At 38.0% G+C, this 18,981-nt stretch overlaps 2 protein-coding genes across 2 annotated transcripts in view; one reads left to right on the forward strand and one right to left on the reverse strand.

Moving 5' to 3' along the window:
* The window catches only part of MAB21L4 (mab-21 like 4), a 29,027-nt gene extending 21,373 nt beyond the window's left edge, over window positions 1-7,654 (reverse strand). Inside the window, exon 1 of the mRNA XM_063306117.1 lies at window positions 7,153-7,654. Within this exon, the coding sequence (XP_063162187.1) occupies window positions 7,153-7,654 (502 nt within the window). The remainder of the gene's footprint in view (window positions 1-7,152) is intronic.
* Window positions 7,655-10,616: 2,962 nt separating this feature from the next.
* The window catches only part of CROCC2 (ciliary rootlet coiled-coil, rootletin family member 2), a 104,811-nt gene continuing 96,446 nt past the window's right edge, over window positions 10,617-18,981 (forward strand). The window contains exons 1-2 of the mRNA XM_063307787.1: window positions 10,617-10,670; window positions 18,794-18,941. Coding sequence (XP_063163857.1) covers window positions 10,617-10,670; window positions 18,794-18,941 — 202 coding nt within the window. The remainder of the gene's footprint in view (window positions 10,671-18,793; window positions 18,942-18,981) is intronic.

Below are 18,981 nucleotides of genomic sequence, written 5' to 3' on the forward strand. Positions count from 1 at the left end.
ATTTTTGTCAATATCACAGATAGAAATACTGTATATTTAGAAATACAGTTTCTAAATTACAAAAGTAATAGCTCCACCTTTTTTGCTTTTGTCATATACCTCATTGAGTACTGTATCCAGTTACGAGCAACATACTTGAGAAACTTGGAATAGGTTCAGAGAAGAGCAACTAGGATGACTTGGAAACCTAGAAACTAAGTCCTCTAAAGAGTGTTTGAAGGAGCCTGATTTGTTTAGCCTTGGGAAGAGAGACTAAAAGAAGACATACAGCACTCTTCAGATACCTTAAAGCTTGTCACACAAAAGAAAATCAAGACCTGTACTCCATCAGACCAGAGTGCAAGACATAGAATATTGGATTTAAATTACAGGAAGGCAGATTCCAAATGAAAGGGGGTGGTGGGGAATCCCAGTAGTAAAGCACTTGGTCAGTGGTATCAGTTAACAAGAGGTAGTAATCTCCTTTTCATAAAATGTGTTTAAATAATGGCTAGATACTTACACAGCCATCTTCTGGAAATACTTAAAACTGGATTACTGCACTGAGCAGGGAGATAGACCTGATGGATGTAAATGGCCCATTCCAATTCTATGATTCCGTAATCTGATCTGAAGTGGATAGAGACCAGGTGCATACATCCTAGCCCTCTGCTGGCCTTTTTTCAGAGTGTCATGTGAACAGCTATCCTGTCCATGTTCAGTTTAAAGCTAAAGAATTGTACAGTATTAAAAGGAGAACAGAGGCCATGAAGTTGCCCATTAACAATCAGAATCTGGATTAAACAGGAAAAACAGGTCAGCTGGTCATAGTCTGCTGAGATACACTAACTAAAATATTAATAACTATTTGTAGATTTGTATAGTTTTCTAAACTGTTTCTAAATTTGTATAACCTAACCATTGATGGGCATATAAAATGATACATTCATATTATGGAAATCTGCATCCTGATTTGTTCTCTTTTTCACTGAGGTACATTATTTCCTCTATTTCAGCAATATACAAGTTAAAACCCTGCCCTGGAAGATGTATATAGTACATAAGTAAATGCTCTTCAAATAGCAAATATATTTTCATTTTTTCTAGAGTTTTATTCAGTATTTTAATTGTTTGGTGTTAGTGTTATTTGTTTCTCAGTTTGGTTCTTGCTGTGTTATGATTATTATTTTGCTTTTATGTTTTTAATGTAAATTGCTCTGATTCATTTTTAAATAATCTCCTGTGATTCTTCCTGGTTTGATACAGGTACCTGGACTGATGCAATGAGAAAACATTGCTGTAGGGTGTAATGACAGCATCAAACAGATGGGAAAACAGCAATCAGATGAGGAGAAAAATGCATTCCCATAAAAACAAGCAGAAGCCAAGTCCCTTGAGCAAGAAAAGACATGTCCCAAGCAAAGGAGAGCATCAGAATAACTAAGCATTTGCTTTTGAGCAGAACAATTTGAGGCTGGATAACAATATAGTGTGTTTTGCTATCAGAAGTGTAAATGAGAGCTGTAAGAGCATCTGCTGTACTTCTCCATAAATTTTAAAATAAGCCAACTATCGCAAAGCAGCATATGGGCTCATTTCCAGCCCGGTGGACTGTTCTTAGATAATGCACCATTAGAAATAAGTAGTGCGGAGCTATCCAAGTAGATCTGATTAAGAGCACCTGTACATTTTTAAGCTTCCATGGGAGCTTAGGGGGAAAAAAAAGATACCACCGTTTTAAGGAATCCACCCATTACAGTCATCTGTGAAAGCTGTGCACTTGCCTTCAAGCTACATTCCTTTAATGAATAACAGAAAGATGCCATGCTGATGTGAGGTTTGAAGCCCTTCTGAATAATGTTCAAAGTGTGCCCAGACCACTGCTCTTCTGAACAGGGCTTTGCCTTCTCCACAAATGACTCAGAAGAAGCTCTTTGGGACTTGTGCAAACATATCACTTCTTTGCTACTCATTAAAGTAGCTGGGTCTGTTTCCAAGTTTCTGCATAAGCTTAAACGTGTGGGCGCTTCCATGACCAGGAGAGAGATGATGTGTTCACTCTCATAAGGTACAAAGCATTTCCTCTAAATCATTCTTTTAAAACATGCACACTCCTATTCTTTGGTACTTAGAGAGAAAGCTAGTTTTCACTTTTGGAAGATAGATAGCGACCAAATCCGGGCTGCAAAAATCTAGATTTCAGCAAAAAGTTAACATTTTATTTATTCCTTTGCTGCCATCTTATGATCTGGATTTTTACCATTCAGATCTAGCAGCCTGTCAGCCCTCTGAGGTTGGCCAGGTCAGGAAAGAGGTACCACAATAATAGTAATAATTTTATTATTGTAGGATATATAATAGAATCTTAAAAATTGCCAGAGTTTTTCTCTGCCCTTTGCCACAAAATGCACCTTACAATGTAAAAGCAGCCATGACTTCTGGAAGTCTTGGCATGGCTGCTTTGAAACTTTCTCCAGTTCTGTGTGTGTGCGTGTGTGTGCGCGCGCATGCATATCTATAGCCACATCACTTCACTGGTAGTGCCTGTCAAGCTCTTGTCCGTGCCATGTACACAAATGAACAGACAACTTGGGAAAGCATTTAAAGCAGCTGCACACAGCAGTCCAGGTGACATGGCTGCTTTTATAATTTGAAGAGGTCTACTCAGCTCATTCTACAGTAATGTACTTTCCAGAGAACCCTTTTTGAATTATTTGAATATGTCAGATTAATTTTCATTCCCAAAATGACACAATTATCCTGGTACCAAACAAGCAGGGACATACTTGTGATTTTATTAGAATCTGTACCAGCTCCAGTTCAAGTAATTATTCTGAACATTCTGACAACATTTTTGTCATTATGTGCTAGAGAACAATCATTATCAGTTTTCAGATTATACTAATAATCTTCTGTGCCTATTTTAAAGAAGTCAGGTCTGTTAACTCATCATTCATCTGCATTATACTAAGCAGAATATAATAGAAGTTACGTTTATAACAATACAGTATGTTTGAACTAGATTTTTTCCAAAGCAGATATATGTCAAAATATAATTTAACTAAAAAGTCTGATTTAAAATCCATTTTTTAATTTAAAAACTAAATTTACCCACCCTGATGACAATATTATTACAGTAGTTTATAGCAATTCCTTCCTCCTCCTCTTTCATAATGGACTGCCCTGGAATGTCCATTTGCTTTGATCACAATACTTTTCTGTTTAAATTACAGCCATATATTTCCATTTAAATTATAGTTATATAATACATATCTTTCTAACATACCAATGTGCAAATATCTATCTTCAGATCCAGAGAGTTTACTATAGTAATGGGGTTGTTGAACTTCAAATTGTCTTTTAAACGTTTTAAAATAGCATATTGTATCCCTCCCTACATAAATAGAGAATTGTCTTCTATTTCTGCTCCCTGAATGGGTTTTTCAGTGGCTACAGTATGTTGATAAGCTGCCACATATGTAAACCCAAGGCAGACTAGTCCCTCTTTAGGTCTCAACTTCTGCCATAATATGTTCTGCATTTCTGGACAGAACTATTGCCTTAGTTTGCTGTATTATCTAATATACTCCTTAAAGGAATGTATTACTTACTACATAATATTTTGTATAATTGCAATATCAACCCAGAATCTCAGTACGAGGATGTTTTTTAATCTAAAAAAATTGGTGCAGTAAAGACCTACATTTAACTAGATATCCAACATACACCACATCCTGCCTTACTAGCAGGAAGAAAGAATTGCCGGGGATAAAGCCTAAGGGAATATTAAAGAAATACAAGATTAAAAAGAAAAATAAACCTTCAAATTAATTGCATCTCAGACAAAAGCATTTAGTTCCAAAATTCAAGGTGTTCCATGTTCCAGAATGAAGCCATTAGTGGACAGCTAGGACCTCTGAATGGAGCAGAGCTTAACATAGTGGAGAAGCTGCACACAGAAAAAGAATAGTATCTAAAATAGCTTTAATGAGCACATTAGAGAAATACAGGTTATTGAGCTTACACAATTAGCCCTCCCAAGCATAATGAGTTACACGCTTAGACAAAGTAGGTTTAAAAGTAAAAAGAGTGTTACTGACTTTATTCTGGTTCAGTTACATCCATCTTCAGTGAAAAATGATGTTCCTTGTTTCTTCTGTTCTCTCCCTATACTTAGTGATCTCTTAGCCCTATAGCTGCTAAGAGCTGCATGGAAGAAAGGGACAAGCACATGGCTTTAGGCCCAAGATGGAGAGAGAAGCAAAACATGTTTCTTCTCAGTGAAGGAGGAAGAGAGAGAGAGAGAGAGAGAGGAAGTGGAAGTGGCAACAAACAGCTTCCTCGATAGGGAGAGTTGCATCATGGGACAAACTCATTTATATGTTTAATGAGGCATGCTGATTTGTTAACATTTCCAACACAGAAGACACATGAAGTTCTCTTTTTTTCTGCATCACAACACTGAAAATAACAACTATACTTTCATATTGATAGCTGATAGCCTGTGTTTTCTTCAAATTAGTAGAACACAAAGCAATATCCATTAACTCAAGCTATTCAGAGAGCAAAAGAAAGAAATCAAGTAAGCTTTAAGATTCCAATTTTGAAGACAGTTCAGTGGCACAGTTACATGGTTACTAAATCTCAAACCAAATCATGATCACACATCTTTCATTGATCCCCATTATGATTCAGCTCAAGTATCTCAATAATAATTCAAATTATTATGTAAATCCTTTTCAGAATTTTTGTACATAAGTAGTTATTGTAAAGAAATAGGTTAGCAATTGTTTCTTATTTCTTTCACACAATCCTGGATTATTGTAATAGAGTGTTTCTTAATTTTTTTTCTCTCAGGACCCTTTCCCACTTTTAAAACTATGGAGGATCCCAAAAGAGCTTTTGGTTGTATGGGTTATATTTATTGATACTTAAGGTAAAGGTAAAGGTTTCCCTTGACGTAAAGTCCAGTCGTGTCCGACTCTAGGGGGCGGTGCTCATCTCCGTTTCAAAGCCTTGGAGCCGGCGTTGTCCATAGGACACTTCCGGGTCATGTGGCCAGCATGACTCACGGAACGCCGTTACCTTCCCGCCGAAGCGGTACCAATTGATCTACTCACATTTGCATGTTTTCGAACTGCTTGGTGTGCAGAAAACTTTGATTGATACTTACTGTATTAAAAATTAAAATTGACGCATTCACTGCCGCTACTGCTTCTCATGATTGTTTGATGGGATTTTAATATTGTATTACTGTGTTTTTCAACATAGGCTGGCAAGTCATTTTGATTTTGCAGACCTCTGAAAAGGTCTTGGGGAACCCCCAGAGATCCTAGGACCACACTTTAAGAAATACTGCTGTAATGCATGCTCCATGGGGCCGCCTTTGAAGATGACCCAGTAGTGACCAGGCTATTGGGCTAAGAGCCACTACTATAATATAACACCTGTTCTACTGCATTGGTTACCAATAGATTTCCAAGCTGAGTTCAAAGTTCTGCTTTTGACCTAGAGAGCTCTGTATCACTTGGCCCCAGTATACCTTGTGGACCATTTCCTCTGAAGTAATGCTGCCTGTCTCATGTAGTCTTCCAAGCAAGAATGCTTAGGGCTCCACCCCTCAGAAAGATTAGACAGAGAAGGTCCTGAAGTCAATCCTACTCAGTAATAGCCTCAACATAGTGAAATACCTTCCCTTGGGAGATCCTCCTGGCAACTTTTCTATTGGTTTTTCATACGGCTGCTAAGATGATTTTGGTTGAGCATACTTTTGGGAGGTGCCTTGGTGAGTGTCTGTGTGTGTGCTATTTATGAAAATTGGGAATCATGTGGTTGCTATGTTACTGTAAGTTTGTTATACTGTGCTAATTCATGCTGAGACTTTCTTTGAAATTATTTCATAAACTGCCCAGAATCTAGGTTTCTGGACTGTATAGACATGCACAAAATTAAATAAATCAATAAACACATACATAATCTTCAAATTTCCTTCAAGTCTAGGCCCCTAGGGTGAGGAGTCAACATTTGGTGAGTACTCAAAGCAGGTATTTAGTATCTGAAAAAGCAAAATAATCCACACTGTGGATTCAGTGGTTTGTGTATAATGTAATAAAGTGAGTTGTCAGAGATAATTAGTATGGCAGACACAGTTCTTTCACTAATGCTTGCACATTTGCTGGACCCTTTAATTAGGCGCACTGTTGAATGTCTGTAATATGCAATGAGAGAACTAATGCTTTTTAAAAAGCAGAGAATACCATCAAAGACTTCTTCCTCTCATCCCACCCCCTTTTCTGTAGCAATATCAAGCAAATTCTTTTCAATGTTTAGCTTCAGTTTTATTGAACTTTGGCCACTGTGAACTCATCTCTATTACAGTGAAGTTTATTAATTTTATTTTATTTTATTTATTTGTTTTCTATAGCTGCCCATCTCAACAAGTGACTCTTGTTACAAGAAGTTACAAGTTATACAAATGCCTGCTGTTAATATTGTATTATTATTTTATTTTTAGCAGCAATATAGCTGTTCACCTTGTCCCATTTATTATATCAGAACAAGATAGCATGGTGTTGCAGCAGCATTCTAAAAAATGCTAACATTTTGTGAATGCACACTTTAATTGAATAACTGTATTTTATTTATTTAATTTTTATCCCGCCTTTATTATTTTTATAAATAACTCAAGGTGGCAAACATACCCAATACTCCTTCCTCCTCCTATTTTCCCCACAACAGCAACCCTGTGAGGTGAGTTGGGCTGAGAGAGAGGGACTGGCCCAAGGCCACCCAGCCGGCTTCCATGCCTAAAATGGGACTAGAACTCTCAGACTCCTGGTTTGTAGCCCAGCACCTTAACCACTAGACCAAACTGTATACCATACCAGCTTATATTGTTCCTTCCCAGTTCCTCCAATGTGTATGTTTCAATTTTTGTACACCATTTTATCATACATGCTTGGAGGTACAGAGTAGTACAACATACACATTAGAGTTATTTTGGCATACATCCTCATGTGATAACATGCTGGTTTGACTAATAATTTACATCTAGCCTCTTATATTGTTCCACAGTTCCTCCCATTCTTTCTCTTTCAATGCTAATCCTGAGTAAAGATTTTTAATTATTTTAAATAGCTTTCTCTCTCTCTCTCTTTCCCTCTGAGACAGTACCTGGCTTAATAAGGTTCTGGTGCTTGCAGTGAACAATGGCAGCAACTATCAGTTCTTTCAGGAGATGAAGGACTTTGCCTGGCACAATGTGCCCCCTGGAATCAGCACCATCCACAGCAGTGAACACATCTTCTTTGGTCCAGTTTTCTAGGTTGGTTTCTTCCTTGGGTACCCCTAAATAGCATGGTCCTGGCATCTGGTAGTTCCTATGAATAACCTCAGAATCACTCTGTTCATCTGTACATGCCTGCATCAGGAGAACATCAGCATTGACACATAAGGGAACCTCCATGGTGACTTCATCTTCTGCAGCTGAGAGGGAAAATTCCAAGGCTTCCAAGTTTCTTGAATAATCCACTATAAACCTAGGGTCCATTGTCTTGACTCTTTCCAGTACAATAAACAAAATGTTTTCTGCCTTCTGGAAATGCTCTACTCTCTGGTATTCGCGGGACTGAATCACTTGAAGATACATGTGCCAGTGAGAAATCTTTCCTGCCATGATGGGAGGATGGCAGAGATGAAATTCCTCCTGTAAATCCTCTTGTTGCCCAAGGTAGCTCTGGAAGCAGACAAAAACATTGATACAGCTCTGAACAAACTATGATATGCACTGAGGTGGGAGTGGAGAGGCATGGCCAAGAGCAGGGAGGAGCAGCACACACAGTAAAATTCCACTCATGCATTAAAAAAAAAAACTCCAGTTTCCCTCTTACATAGTTGATAGGGTGCCAAGTTATTTTAAAACAGTCAAACTGGTATGTTCAGGTGAAACAGCTGAGACATCCAGTTGTCTCAGTACTATTTTCTGGTACAGCAGACCTGTCCCTCCCAGCTAGCCTGAAAAACTGGGTTTACTGGAATAAATCTGTATGACTGATGGAGATTAAAGTGGGGCTAGTCCAGCTGGGTTGACCCAACATTCAAGTCCCACTCAGTCACAAAGCTCACTACAACAGTAGTCACCATCTCAACAAACTTTCTGTGGTGAAGGAAAATTGTGTACATCAGCTGAACTCCTGGGAGACTTATGGGATAATGAAATATAAACATGCTAAGGTTTGTGGTTGTCAAAGCCCAGTTGAACATCTTTTAAAAAATGAAATGAGTTCACTATTCTATAAACATCCCAGTATAATTGAAAAAGAAGGTAATCTACACAAAGAAGGCCTCTAATGCTGCCAGTGGTAACTCTGCTATGGTGGTACAACACTTTGGATGGTTACTCATGTCTTAGTGGCCTCACGCTTGGACTATTGCAATGTGCTCTACATGGGGCTGTTTTGAAGTTTCCATTGATCCAGAATTCAGCGATGTGGGTAGTTATGGACACAGCTTGTTACACCCATGTGACACCACTAGTCAGCGAGCTGCACCTGCTCCCAATAGGTCTCTGGGTGTGATTTAAGGTGCTGGTTATCACTTCTAAAGTCCTACATGGCATAGGACTTGTGGGACCCTTCTCCCAAGAACATCTATCCACCTCACACACTCCCATAGGGATGGCATGCTCCAGGTTCCCTCTTTTAAACTTTGCCATCTTATGGGGCCTTTTTGATGGCTGCCCTTGTGCTCTGAAATGATCTCTACCCTCCAATATATGATAGGCACCCCAAATCTGCTTGCCTTTGCAAAAGCCATTAAAACCTAGCTTTTTCCCCAGGCATTTGGGTCCAATTGAGTGGAATCCCCTTTTGGTTGTTTAATTATTGTGTTCAGTTGCTATTTTATATTTTATATATTTGGCCGCTTTTTTAATGTTGTGTGGGTATGTTTTTTTTTTCCTGTTTTTGTTGTACAATGCCCAGTCACATAGTTTGAGTTGAGTGCCCTATAAATCAAATAAATAAATAAATCCTTGAACAAATCAACCTAGACTTCGAGTTCTCACTTGAGCCACAAATGACCAGGCTCAAATTATCCTACTTTGCATACATTATGTGCAGACCTAACTCTCTGGAGAAGGTTCTAATGCTGGGAAAGGTGGAAGGAGAAAGAAGTGGATGACCAGCAGCAAGGTGGATGGACTCAGTTACAGTAGCAATGAGTACACCATTGGAAGACCTAAAAGACCAGGTTAGGGACAAATTGTTATGGAGAAAATCTATCTATCTATGTGGCTGCTAGAAATCAACTTGATTGCACATAATTAATCAATCAAAAGGCACTTACAATGTATATTAATATAAAAACTCAAAAATACAAAGCAAATAAGATTAAATCCAGTTAATTTCTTTTTAAAAGGAGCTATCTAAAAGTACACAAGAGAAACAAAGTGTGTTTTGTTTCTGAGAAAACAAGTCTAAGATTGCATTATATCCCATTGTCTTCAAGAATGTTACAAATTGGTGATTTAGGGACTTTATATAAAGTACTTAAAATCCTTCTCTTCACTTTTTATGTTTTGCTTTACATCCAATCCAGGAATAATTCTGGAGAAAACAGCCTCATGACATTTATTGTTGGTTCTAAAAAAAGTTACTCAAGTACCATGGCTTGATGTATTTCTGTTTTTTTTTAAAGAAAATTTTGCTATATCAAGAAAAAGGAAATGCGGCCCAAGACTGATTCCTTAGAGCAGCCTTCTCCAATCTGGTATTTTCCAGGTAAGTTGGGCAGCTCCCAACAGCTACTGGCTATGCTAATGAGAATTATGGAGTTATGGAAATTATGGGTCAGTAAGAAACACACACACACAGACACATGTTAATTATAATGTTTTACTGCTGCTTAAAAAAAGTTTTAAATGAATGCATTTATGAAGTACACTGACTTAAAATTTATGTTGAATGCCAATTCACTATCACTTTAAATAAATTCTTTACAGAGTACCCACATATTTAATTATCCTTATCATATATATGGAAATAAAATGCAGTATGTTCGATCAAACGTATTTCCTAGAAGTGTACCCTGCACAATCATGATGCATTAGTAGGGAAACGAGATTACTCATATTGCACAGTGGAATTAATGACTGCTTAAAAAAAAGTAATAACGATTAGATCGCTAGAATCTAAGTTACCCCCGCAGAAATATACTGCCCAGTAGAACAGTAAATGGTGGTGGTGTCGAATGTGTTTTTGGATGGGGTTCCCGGCTCAGACTGTCTTCTAGGGAACGTCTGGTCGTTTCCACTCTGAACGGAACATCTCCCACTTTCTTTTCAGCCTGACCTGGGAAAACAGTTCGGATTGCCGCGTCTCTGGTCACCGTGGCAACCCCGGGGTGCATTCTGTTTCTATGGTAACACGAGGGACTCGGCGTTCCCTTGCCTTAGCAACCGGAGCCAGGTCTCCTACACACCTCCTCCATTCTAAAAAGCAGCGAAGAAGGATCAACAGTCGCTGACACCGGATTGTTGGGACACAAACATGCATGCACTTCTCTTGTCCGGCGTGTAGCGAGAAGACTTGCTAGGCTAGCGCTGGTTTCTCTCTTCGGGCTTGGCCCGGCTTTGAGCGATGAACGAGGGAAATGAGGAGAAGCCAAGTTTAAGGTTGGAAGCCGCAATCCAGGTTAGTGAAAGAGCAGCTTTTTAATATCTCCCTTCGAATAATTTCAAACAAATGACTAAGCGCACTTTCTCCCACCTCTCAAACAGTCCATTCGTAATGGAACGTCTACCGGGAAAAAAAAATTGCATTTTCTTCTGAAGAGCAGAAATTCGGATGTCCAGTTTCGGTAGTGAAATTAGGAGGGTGGGAGCGTTCGCGTCCTACCGTGCATTTCTTTCCCCGACAAAATACAGCTTATGGAATGCTAAAAAACAGGGAAAAAAAGATACTGTACTAATTTTATCTAAATTTGTTCTGTGGATTTCAATTTAAGCAGCCCCTTGATGCAAATGCCAGTGTAGTTATTAGAATATTTACCTAGGAATCAATAAGCTCAAATTCCACTCCCTTGTGTCACAAAGTTTGTTGGAGTGTAATGAGCTGGAATATCTTCCCTACCTCACAAGATTGTTGTGAGAAGAATGTAAGTGAAGGACCATACACATATTAGAGTGTAGGGCTTGGAAAAGGGAAGAGACTGTGGTTTCTTAAATAGTTTCAAATCAGATGGAGAAGCTCTGTGATGATCTAATCTCATTAGATTTCTGATGCTTTTTCTACATGGAACATGTATAAGAAAAGTTTGATGTCATGGAGAAATGAAATGGGAGTGCAAGAAAGTCGTATCAAGTATTAAATCAGGTAGTTTATAGAAATCATGGGGCCATACTTAACAAAGATTCTGTAGGCCAGTATCTTAAACTAGAGAGCGGTTTGCTTGTTTGTAGTTTTGTATATTGTAAACCAAGTGATTGTAGTTTGTCACATGGCTTATGGGAAAAGGGCAAAAGTTTTTATGGGTTAGTGTGCTTTGTAAATCCAGTCAATTTTGCTTATTCAATAAAGCATGGTTAAGTAAATTAACCATAGGTTAGTGTGTTATGTGAATGTATTCTTATGTCTACTGTCATGATCCAGAGCCAGCCAGTTTAATACAATATTTTTCTCTTCCCTCATACTATTTGTAACTTAAAAAGCACTGTTATCTATTGTATGGTCATAACTTTGCTACAAGTAGCATGCCCTGACATTTTAAAAGATATGATCTATAATTGCATCAGTAATAAAGTTGTTTAGTTGTAGTTTAGTTGGGGTAAAGTTGCCTTGGATCTTGTAGAGTTGTCAACATTTTAAATACACTAGAGGGCAGTAAACTTTCAGGATTGAGAATAAAGAACAAAAGAGGGGTGAGTGCAAGGAAGTTGCCTTCCAGGTAACCAAACAATTTACAGCATTATTTTATGCAAGTTTACTCATAAGGTCCACTGTGCTTAATGGGACTCATTCCCAAATACGTATAGAAACAATTGCAGCCCTGGAATGCAATTCCATAATGCATTTAACTTTACAATGATTTCTATTGAACTTAATCAGACTTTTCAGTGAACATCTGTAGGATTCAACTGCATGCTATTCAAAATTCTCCTTTACTAGGTACAGTTCCAGTGGGAATATAAAACTAGACCACCACAGAGGAAACTAAACATATATCCTCCCCTAGAATAATCAGCATAGCAAATAATAACCCTGGAGGTTACATTAGCTAATTTTGTTAGTATTCAAAAATTGTTTAGAAAGGCATTTTCTAGATTCTTCACACATATTCCACTTTAAATAAATTGCAAATAAATTGCAAACAAGTTGCAAATCTATGCATGTCTACTGTTCAGTATAAACATATATAGATTAGGTCTGCTTAACCAGTATGCCAACTCAACCAGTATGTTGTATAACCCCAGGAACTGCTAATAAAGCCAGCATTTTCAACAGAAATAATATAGATTAAAGCAAGCTTTAGTTAATCATTAAGGACTCCAAAATAGCCAATTCTTACTTAAATTTGATTGCTCTTAGGAAATGGGGATAAGAAGTATTTGAAATGTAATTCAGCATTCTGGTCAACATACAGTACACCTGTTTGATGCAAGAGCCAGTTTATGGTTCCTATCCAAAAGTACCCTTTCTATAGGAAAACATGGAAACCTGGCTGGCTGGGGAACTCTGGGAGTTGAAGTCCACACATCTGAAAGCTGCCAAGGTTGAGAAAAGCTGCTTTAAGAGATCATGGAACTCCTATTCCTCTTGGTACACAGTGGGGCATTTCTAAATGCAGTGAACCTGACTGTAGTTTCTGCTTGTAAAACACATCACTGCAATATCTGGACATTTGCCTGGCACATGTACGCGTCCTTCTTTTTTTACATTCTCTGACATTTAGCTGTCTATAAAGAGTGGCAAAACATCCTCAGAAATGAGAACCTGACATCACTGATCCAAAAAAAGAATTATAATTCACCAGTCACACAAGTGGGGCATTGTGAAATCTCAAAACTTTATTTGAAGTAAGGAATGCATGCATCCTAAAACCAGATGCCCCCAAATGTTAAAGCGGTCTGTTAAGAGTGTCATGTTGAGTAATCTCTGGCATCACTGCCCTTGTTACAGCATTGCCAATGTCACATGACATGTCAGGAAAAGGAACAAGATCTTACAATGATTTCTTTCAGCTTGGAAATATTGTTGAATGTTCTGTGAAGAACAGCAGTGAGGTTTACAGAAAGTCTCTTCAACAAAGAGAAATGGGATTACTTGATCAGGCTTTAGGTTTCCAGAGGGTCCAAATAACTTACTAGAATTTTTATATTGCTATCAATCTTTTCTGTATCAGTTAACATAATGCAAGTTTTGTAGTGTGAATTTTGAAGTGCAGGGGTTTTTTTCCCCCTAGAAATACTGCTGTTGTCTGATTGCCAATTATCCAAGCCCTCATAGGCAAGGAAAAGGAAAAGGCCCTTTAAGTGTTTCTTAAAGTGTGGTCCTAGGACCGCTGGGTGTCCCCCAAGACTGCCTCAGGGGTCCACAAAATCAAAATTATTTGCCAGCCTATGTTGAAAAATAATATAATATTAAAATCCCATGAAATAATCATGAGAAGCGGTAGCGGCAGCAAATGCATCGATTTTAATTATTAATGTGGTAAATATCGATAAATATAACCCATACAAACAACAGCTCTTTTGGGGTCCTCTGTAATTTTTGAAAGGGGGAGGGGTCCTGAGAGAAAAAGGTTTAAGAAACACTGCTCTAGAACATTTTCTTACTTAAAATGTATCTGTTGCATATGGTTATATATTTTCGACAGCAGCAACAAATACAATACATATGCACTTTTCAGGTTTCAACCTAATTTAGATCAGAACATAGGCATGTTACATGCAGCAGGCAATATTTTTTTTTCAAAGTAACTTTATTAATTAGTCAAATGACCTTATCAGAAAGTTGGGCATCAGCCACTATAAGATATAAAATATAACATATGATACCATAAAACAGCTAAAATACAGTAAAATTAGCTAAAATATACTATGATAAGATAAAATACGATAAAATATAGTAGGGTAAAAGAGAAATTGTAAGATAAAATGCAAGATGTAATAAAGCAAGTAATAAAATACAGAAACAATGTGAGTTTAAATGAATTCATCTCCTTTACATACTACCCGTTCTATAAATTGCATTCTCAGTTGACAGCCCTAACTATAAACTTAACAGTTCTATTGACCACATACGTATTTGTGCCCTGTAGGAAGCAACATAGTCTTTTGTTACGGTCCCAGTATGTGGTTCTGTCAATTAATGTCTGAAGGTACTGAGCCCATACTGGGGCATATAGTTGGCAGTTAAATAGGACATGTGCAATGTCTTCTACTTTGGGTGCTCTGCAAACACATGTCCTCTCAAGGTAAGGCACTTGGTGGAATCGTCCCTATTTGACCATAGAATCTAGTTGCTCAAATCTTGCTCTAGTAAGAGCTATCCTATGGTATTGAGTCAGACCCATTGTCAGGTATTTTTCTATTTGAAAGGACAGTTTATTCTTGGCCAGCCATTTCGACGACCTATTGTGTACAAGTGACTCAATGACTGTTTGGGCATTAACATCCAAGACTCTTTGTTTGAATATTGCCTTGGCCTGGTCCTGGGCTGAAAGTAAGTATTGTGATGAAAAGCCGAGGAATGCAATAGTTTGGAGGAGTTGGTTGATCCATGTGGTGGGTTGTGTTTGTATCAGAATGTAAACAAGTGCTGTTAGAGATGCTTTTCTTACCTTTGTCGAATGATGACTTTTGACTTGTGCTTGGGACTCAGCACATTAAACTAGATTCAATGTGGATCTGTTTTTCCATACTAGATACAGTCTCTCTCATACTGCATACAGAGACGTTTCACTAACCCTTCTAATGCTCCCATCTGTCTCATCCCCTTTTTAGATTCTCACTTTTTATATCTTTCATAGTACGTCTCAGACATATGTATCTGTTTACACTTTACACATTTTTAGCTTTTTAATTTATGTTTCTTCCTAATGACTGTACCCCAATCCCTTATGCTGGCCTATGATCATAAAAAATTATTTTGATTTGTTACCTTTATAATTTTAAGGGAGGTAATAGAAATCCAAGAAATTGAGAGATCATTAGAGACAAGATTCAGAATGAAGCATGTACTTCCACCAGCCTCTTCACTTCTTTGAATTTCCGGAAGTGACTATGAAATACCAAAGTGGTGCAAACCATATAGGGCAGCACTACTGTGATTTATTTACACTATTTTAACCTTGATAGGCAGCAGCAATTACTTTTTAATGTATTATTATGCCTCACATACAGTATGTGCCCAAAATATTCTTGCTGTATAAGCACAATAGAGCTCCACCAGTGATGAATCATTGTCCCAGCATCATTACATAGACACCTGAATAAATTTGATAACAAGCTGAGAAATGTGTCTTTTCACTATAATCTGCTTAAATATCAAATCTCATCTAACTTCACAAGACGGCCATAAGTCGCTAGTGTCTCCTGGAATAAATTAAACTCTTCTCTTGCACTTGCCCAGAACTTTAAAGGCATCATACACCAGGGAATAGTATATTTCAAATAGCAGCAATATTACTGTTTGACCAAAAAAATGCACCCTCTGAAAAGCCATTTTCAGTAGTCCTTATCTTTGTGGCTGGCCTAGAATGGTGCCAGGTCTCCAAACAGTAACAACAACAAACAGCAGAAGACATTGAAAGGAGACTATATTGTAATTAGGAAGATGAAGTCCACCCAAAAGGGAAAATTAGGCAAAAATAAGACTTGTTTGCTTTCATTACTCTATTCTTTGGTAATCTAAAATAAGCCTCCCATTTTAAAGATAAACATATAGAGAATAAGCTTGTTTTCTTTTTTGGGTAAATGAAGCAATTTTATTAAGATTTAAATGGCTGTTATTTAAAAAGTAACTTTATCGTATTTGTGTTTTTAGCTAAAGGTGAACAGACACACGTAGACCAGCCCTACTAATTATTTTAATGTACATTCACTTTGTAAGCCACTGCTGTACAGTGAAAGCCAATGTACCACACTGTGATTGTATCTTTGTTCGACAGCACTCTTTTTTTCATCTTCTAGTTAGATGGCAGCCATATTTAGACATAATGTTATCTAATAGCTGATCTAATAAAATCCCTTTTTCTAGGATGGGGTGCAGTGATAGTATTAAACCATGCAGCAGTTAAATGTTGGTGCTTCAGAACAATATTCTGAAAGAAATGCAGTAAAAAGTAAACTTTTCTGAAGTCTCTCTTATATCATGCTCTGATTTGAGTTGTCTTTGATTGATTTTAACTTTCCCTAATTGTTGTCACACCAAAATATTCCAAGTACAGCAACAAGAAAATTCATATTTCAGAAGTAGAAATTTTGAAATTAAATATTATATTTTCTTGAAGGCCTTCCAAAAACTTCTCCAGTTTTTGTTTCAGTAACATTCATTTGAATATTTATACAGTTTTATTATCTGTAAAGTAAATAAAGTTAGCCCTGCTCATCTTCTGGTGATTTCATGGAGATATACACACACACACGCATACATATATCCACATTTATTATTTTTTTATAAATAACTCATGATGGCGAACATACCTAACACTCCTTCCTCCTCCTATTTTCCCCACAACAACAACCCTGTGAGGTGAGTTGGGCTGAGAGAGAGTGACTGGCCCAAAGTCACCCAGCCGGCTTTCATGCCTAAGTGGGACTAGAACTCACAGTCACCTGGTTTCTAGCTTGGTGCCTTAACCACTAGACCAAACTGGCTCTCTTTTTTCTTTTCTTGATTTCTTGATAGGATTTCTAAGACATTTTTTGATAGGATACAAGGGAGAGAAGAATCCCAAATGCCATGAACATTATTTCATTAGAGCCCAACGTGTTTGAGAAATGAATTCCTTTCTCAAGAGCAGCAACAAAAACAACATAGAACACTAGTATATAAAAAGGATTACAACATGCATACAACAATATACCATACCATATATAACCTGATTCATTTAATGTGTGAAATAGGATAGTCTCAAGTTTTAATACAGTGAAATGAATATATTTCTTTAAAAACAGTATTCTTATATCTGTTTATTTAGTTTAATTACCACAGAAAAGAATGTTGCTGTAGTAAATATCAAGTGAATATCAACAAGGAACATGAACATTCTTCAACATATTACATGTGTCTTGGCATAGATAAAAAAGAAAAAAGAAAAGATTCCTATAAAGACAAAATGAGGCACAGAAATTATTTTACCTTCTAAAAATCTATCAAGTGGTCAACTGGCATAGTTTGTAAAGCTAAATGATCTTGAGAGAAACTTGTGATTTATACTGCAAAAAGTTGTGGACTGCAGAGGCAAAATATTTAAAGGAAAAGACATGTTTAAAATCAAAGGTAGATTCTGAATGTCTTCATCTGATCCCTTAGGCTATTCAGTGGTAAATCCACTTGATTTCTTTTTTAGTAAAACAGTCTCAGTTTTGCTTCGAAAATGTTCTACAGCCCCAAAGTACAAATCTGAGGTGCTGCCTTTTTTTCCTAAACAAATGTTTCCCTAAAGGTGTTCCTGTTTGGCACTTTCTTATGCTGTCGAAATGTTCTCCAGTACTGATCTTTAGAAGCTTTAATAGTTTGGTTACACAAATTTTAAGATAGTGGTACTATATGGCATATACAACCAGGCCCGCAACTAGGGTCTGTATCACCCAGGGCAAACATGGATTCCTCGCCCATTTTGGCTCTCCCCCAGCGCTCATTTTGGCACCTCCCCAGTGCGGAACCCGGGGCACATGCCCCACTTGCACCCCCCTAGTTGCGGCCCTGTATACAACATGAGTAAATAACAATAAGGAAGTTGTTTGCCATTCCTGCTTTCTGGTTTGTGTGCGTTTTTAATTTCTGAGTTTAGTATTCCCTAGAATTCTCTCATCTCATCTAATTACTTACTAGACCTGACCCCACAAAAGGTTTATTCTCAAAGCCCCCTAACTATGGCATGAGCATGCCCCAGTAGCCTCTTCTATATGACATGGCTTCATGATGTTGCCTTTCTCTCATCTGTAGCCCATAGCTGCAGCAAAGTTGTCTTTACATATTCCAGGTTTAAAGTAATGTTTTTCTCCTACTCCCAACACAATTTTTACTGTGGGCAAGACTAGGGTGCTTCAACAACAGTGTGGTTGATGATGCAGTCAGGGGCTGGGGTCTGTCAGCTCCTATTGGCTACATCTTGTACAGTGTCTAAACTCATTCCTTTCAATGAGCTTAGGCATGCTGAATGCATACTGAACTGACATGGTGAAGCTGGGCCATGGTGCTGGGTTACCCCAGGCTTGCAGAGTTCCCCAACCCCGCCTCCTACCAAGCCACACATTAAGCATTGCTGACTGGGGGGTGAGACTATGCAACTAAATTTCCATGCATGATGCAAGCCAGATTGTGCAGCACTCTAGCTATCATAAAAGCCTACAGATAGAGGCTTGTAGGCATATACAAGAAGCCAACAGGCATATGTAGGCATATACTAAGGAGCCTACACATATAGGCTTGTAGGCCAGATATAGGCATGGGTGAGGACACCTCCATGCCTGTGTCTGTCCTCACCCATGGGTATGGGGGATCGTTTCCAAGTAGTTCATGTTCCATCAATGGCTAACTAAAACTCAACATGCTTTTCAGCCTGGCTTTGATGTTTGAGTGTATTTCAGACACTAGAAGATACAGTGCTACATCCCAGAGCAAGCAGAGATGACAAATCGTTGACTGTGCGAGGAGGAGAAAGGGCTACACCTATAACGATCCCAGCCAGAATTCGACAGATCATTACAGAGAGCTTATCTGATCCATCATCCCCAGGTACTGCCTTGAATTGGACATCCCTTCAGCCAGATGAAGT

The sequence above is a fragment of the Candoia aspera genome, chromosome 6 (assembly GCF_035149785.1).
Source record: "Candoia aspera isolate rCanAsp1 chromosome 6, rCanAsp1.hap2, whole genome shotgun sequence".
NCBI lineage: Eukaryota > Metazoa > Chordata > Lepidosauria > Squamata > Boidae > Candoia > Candoia aspera.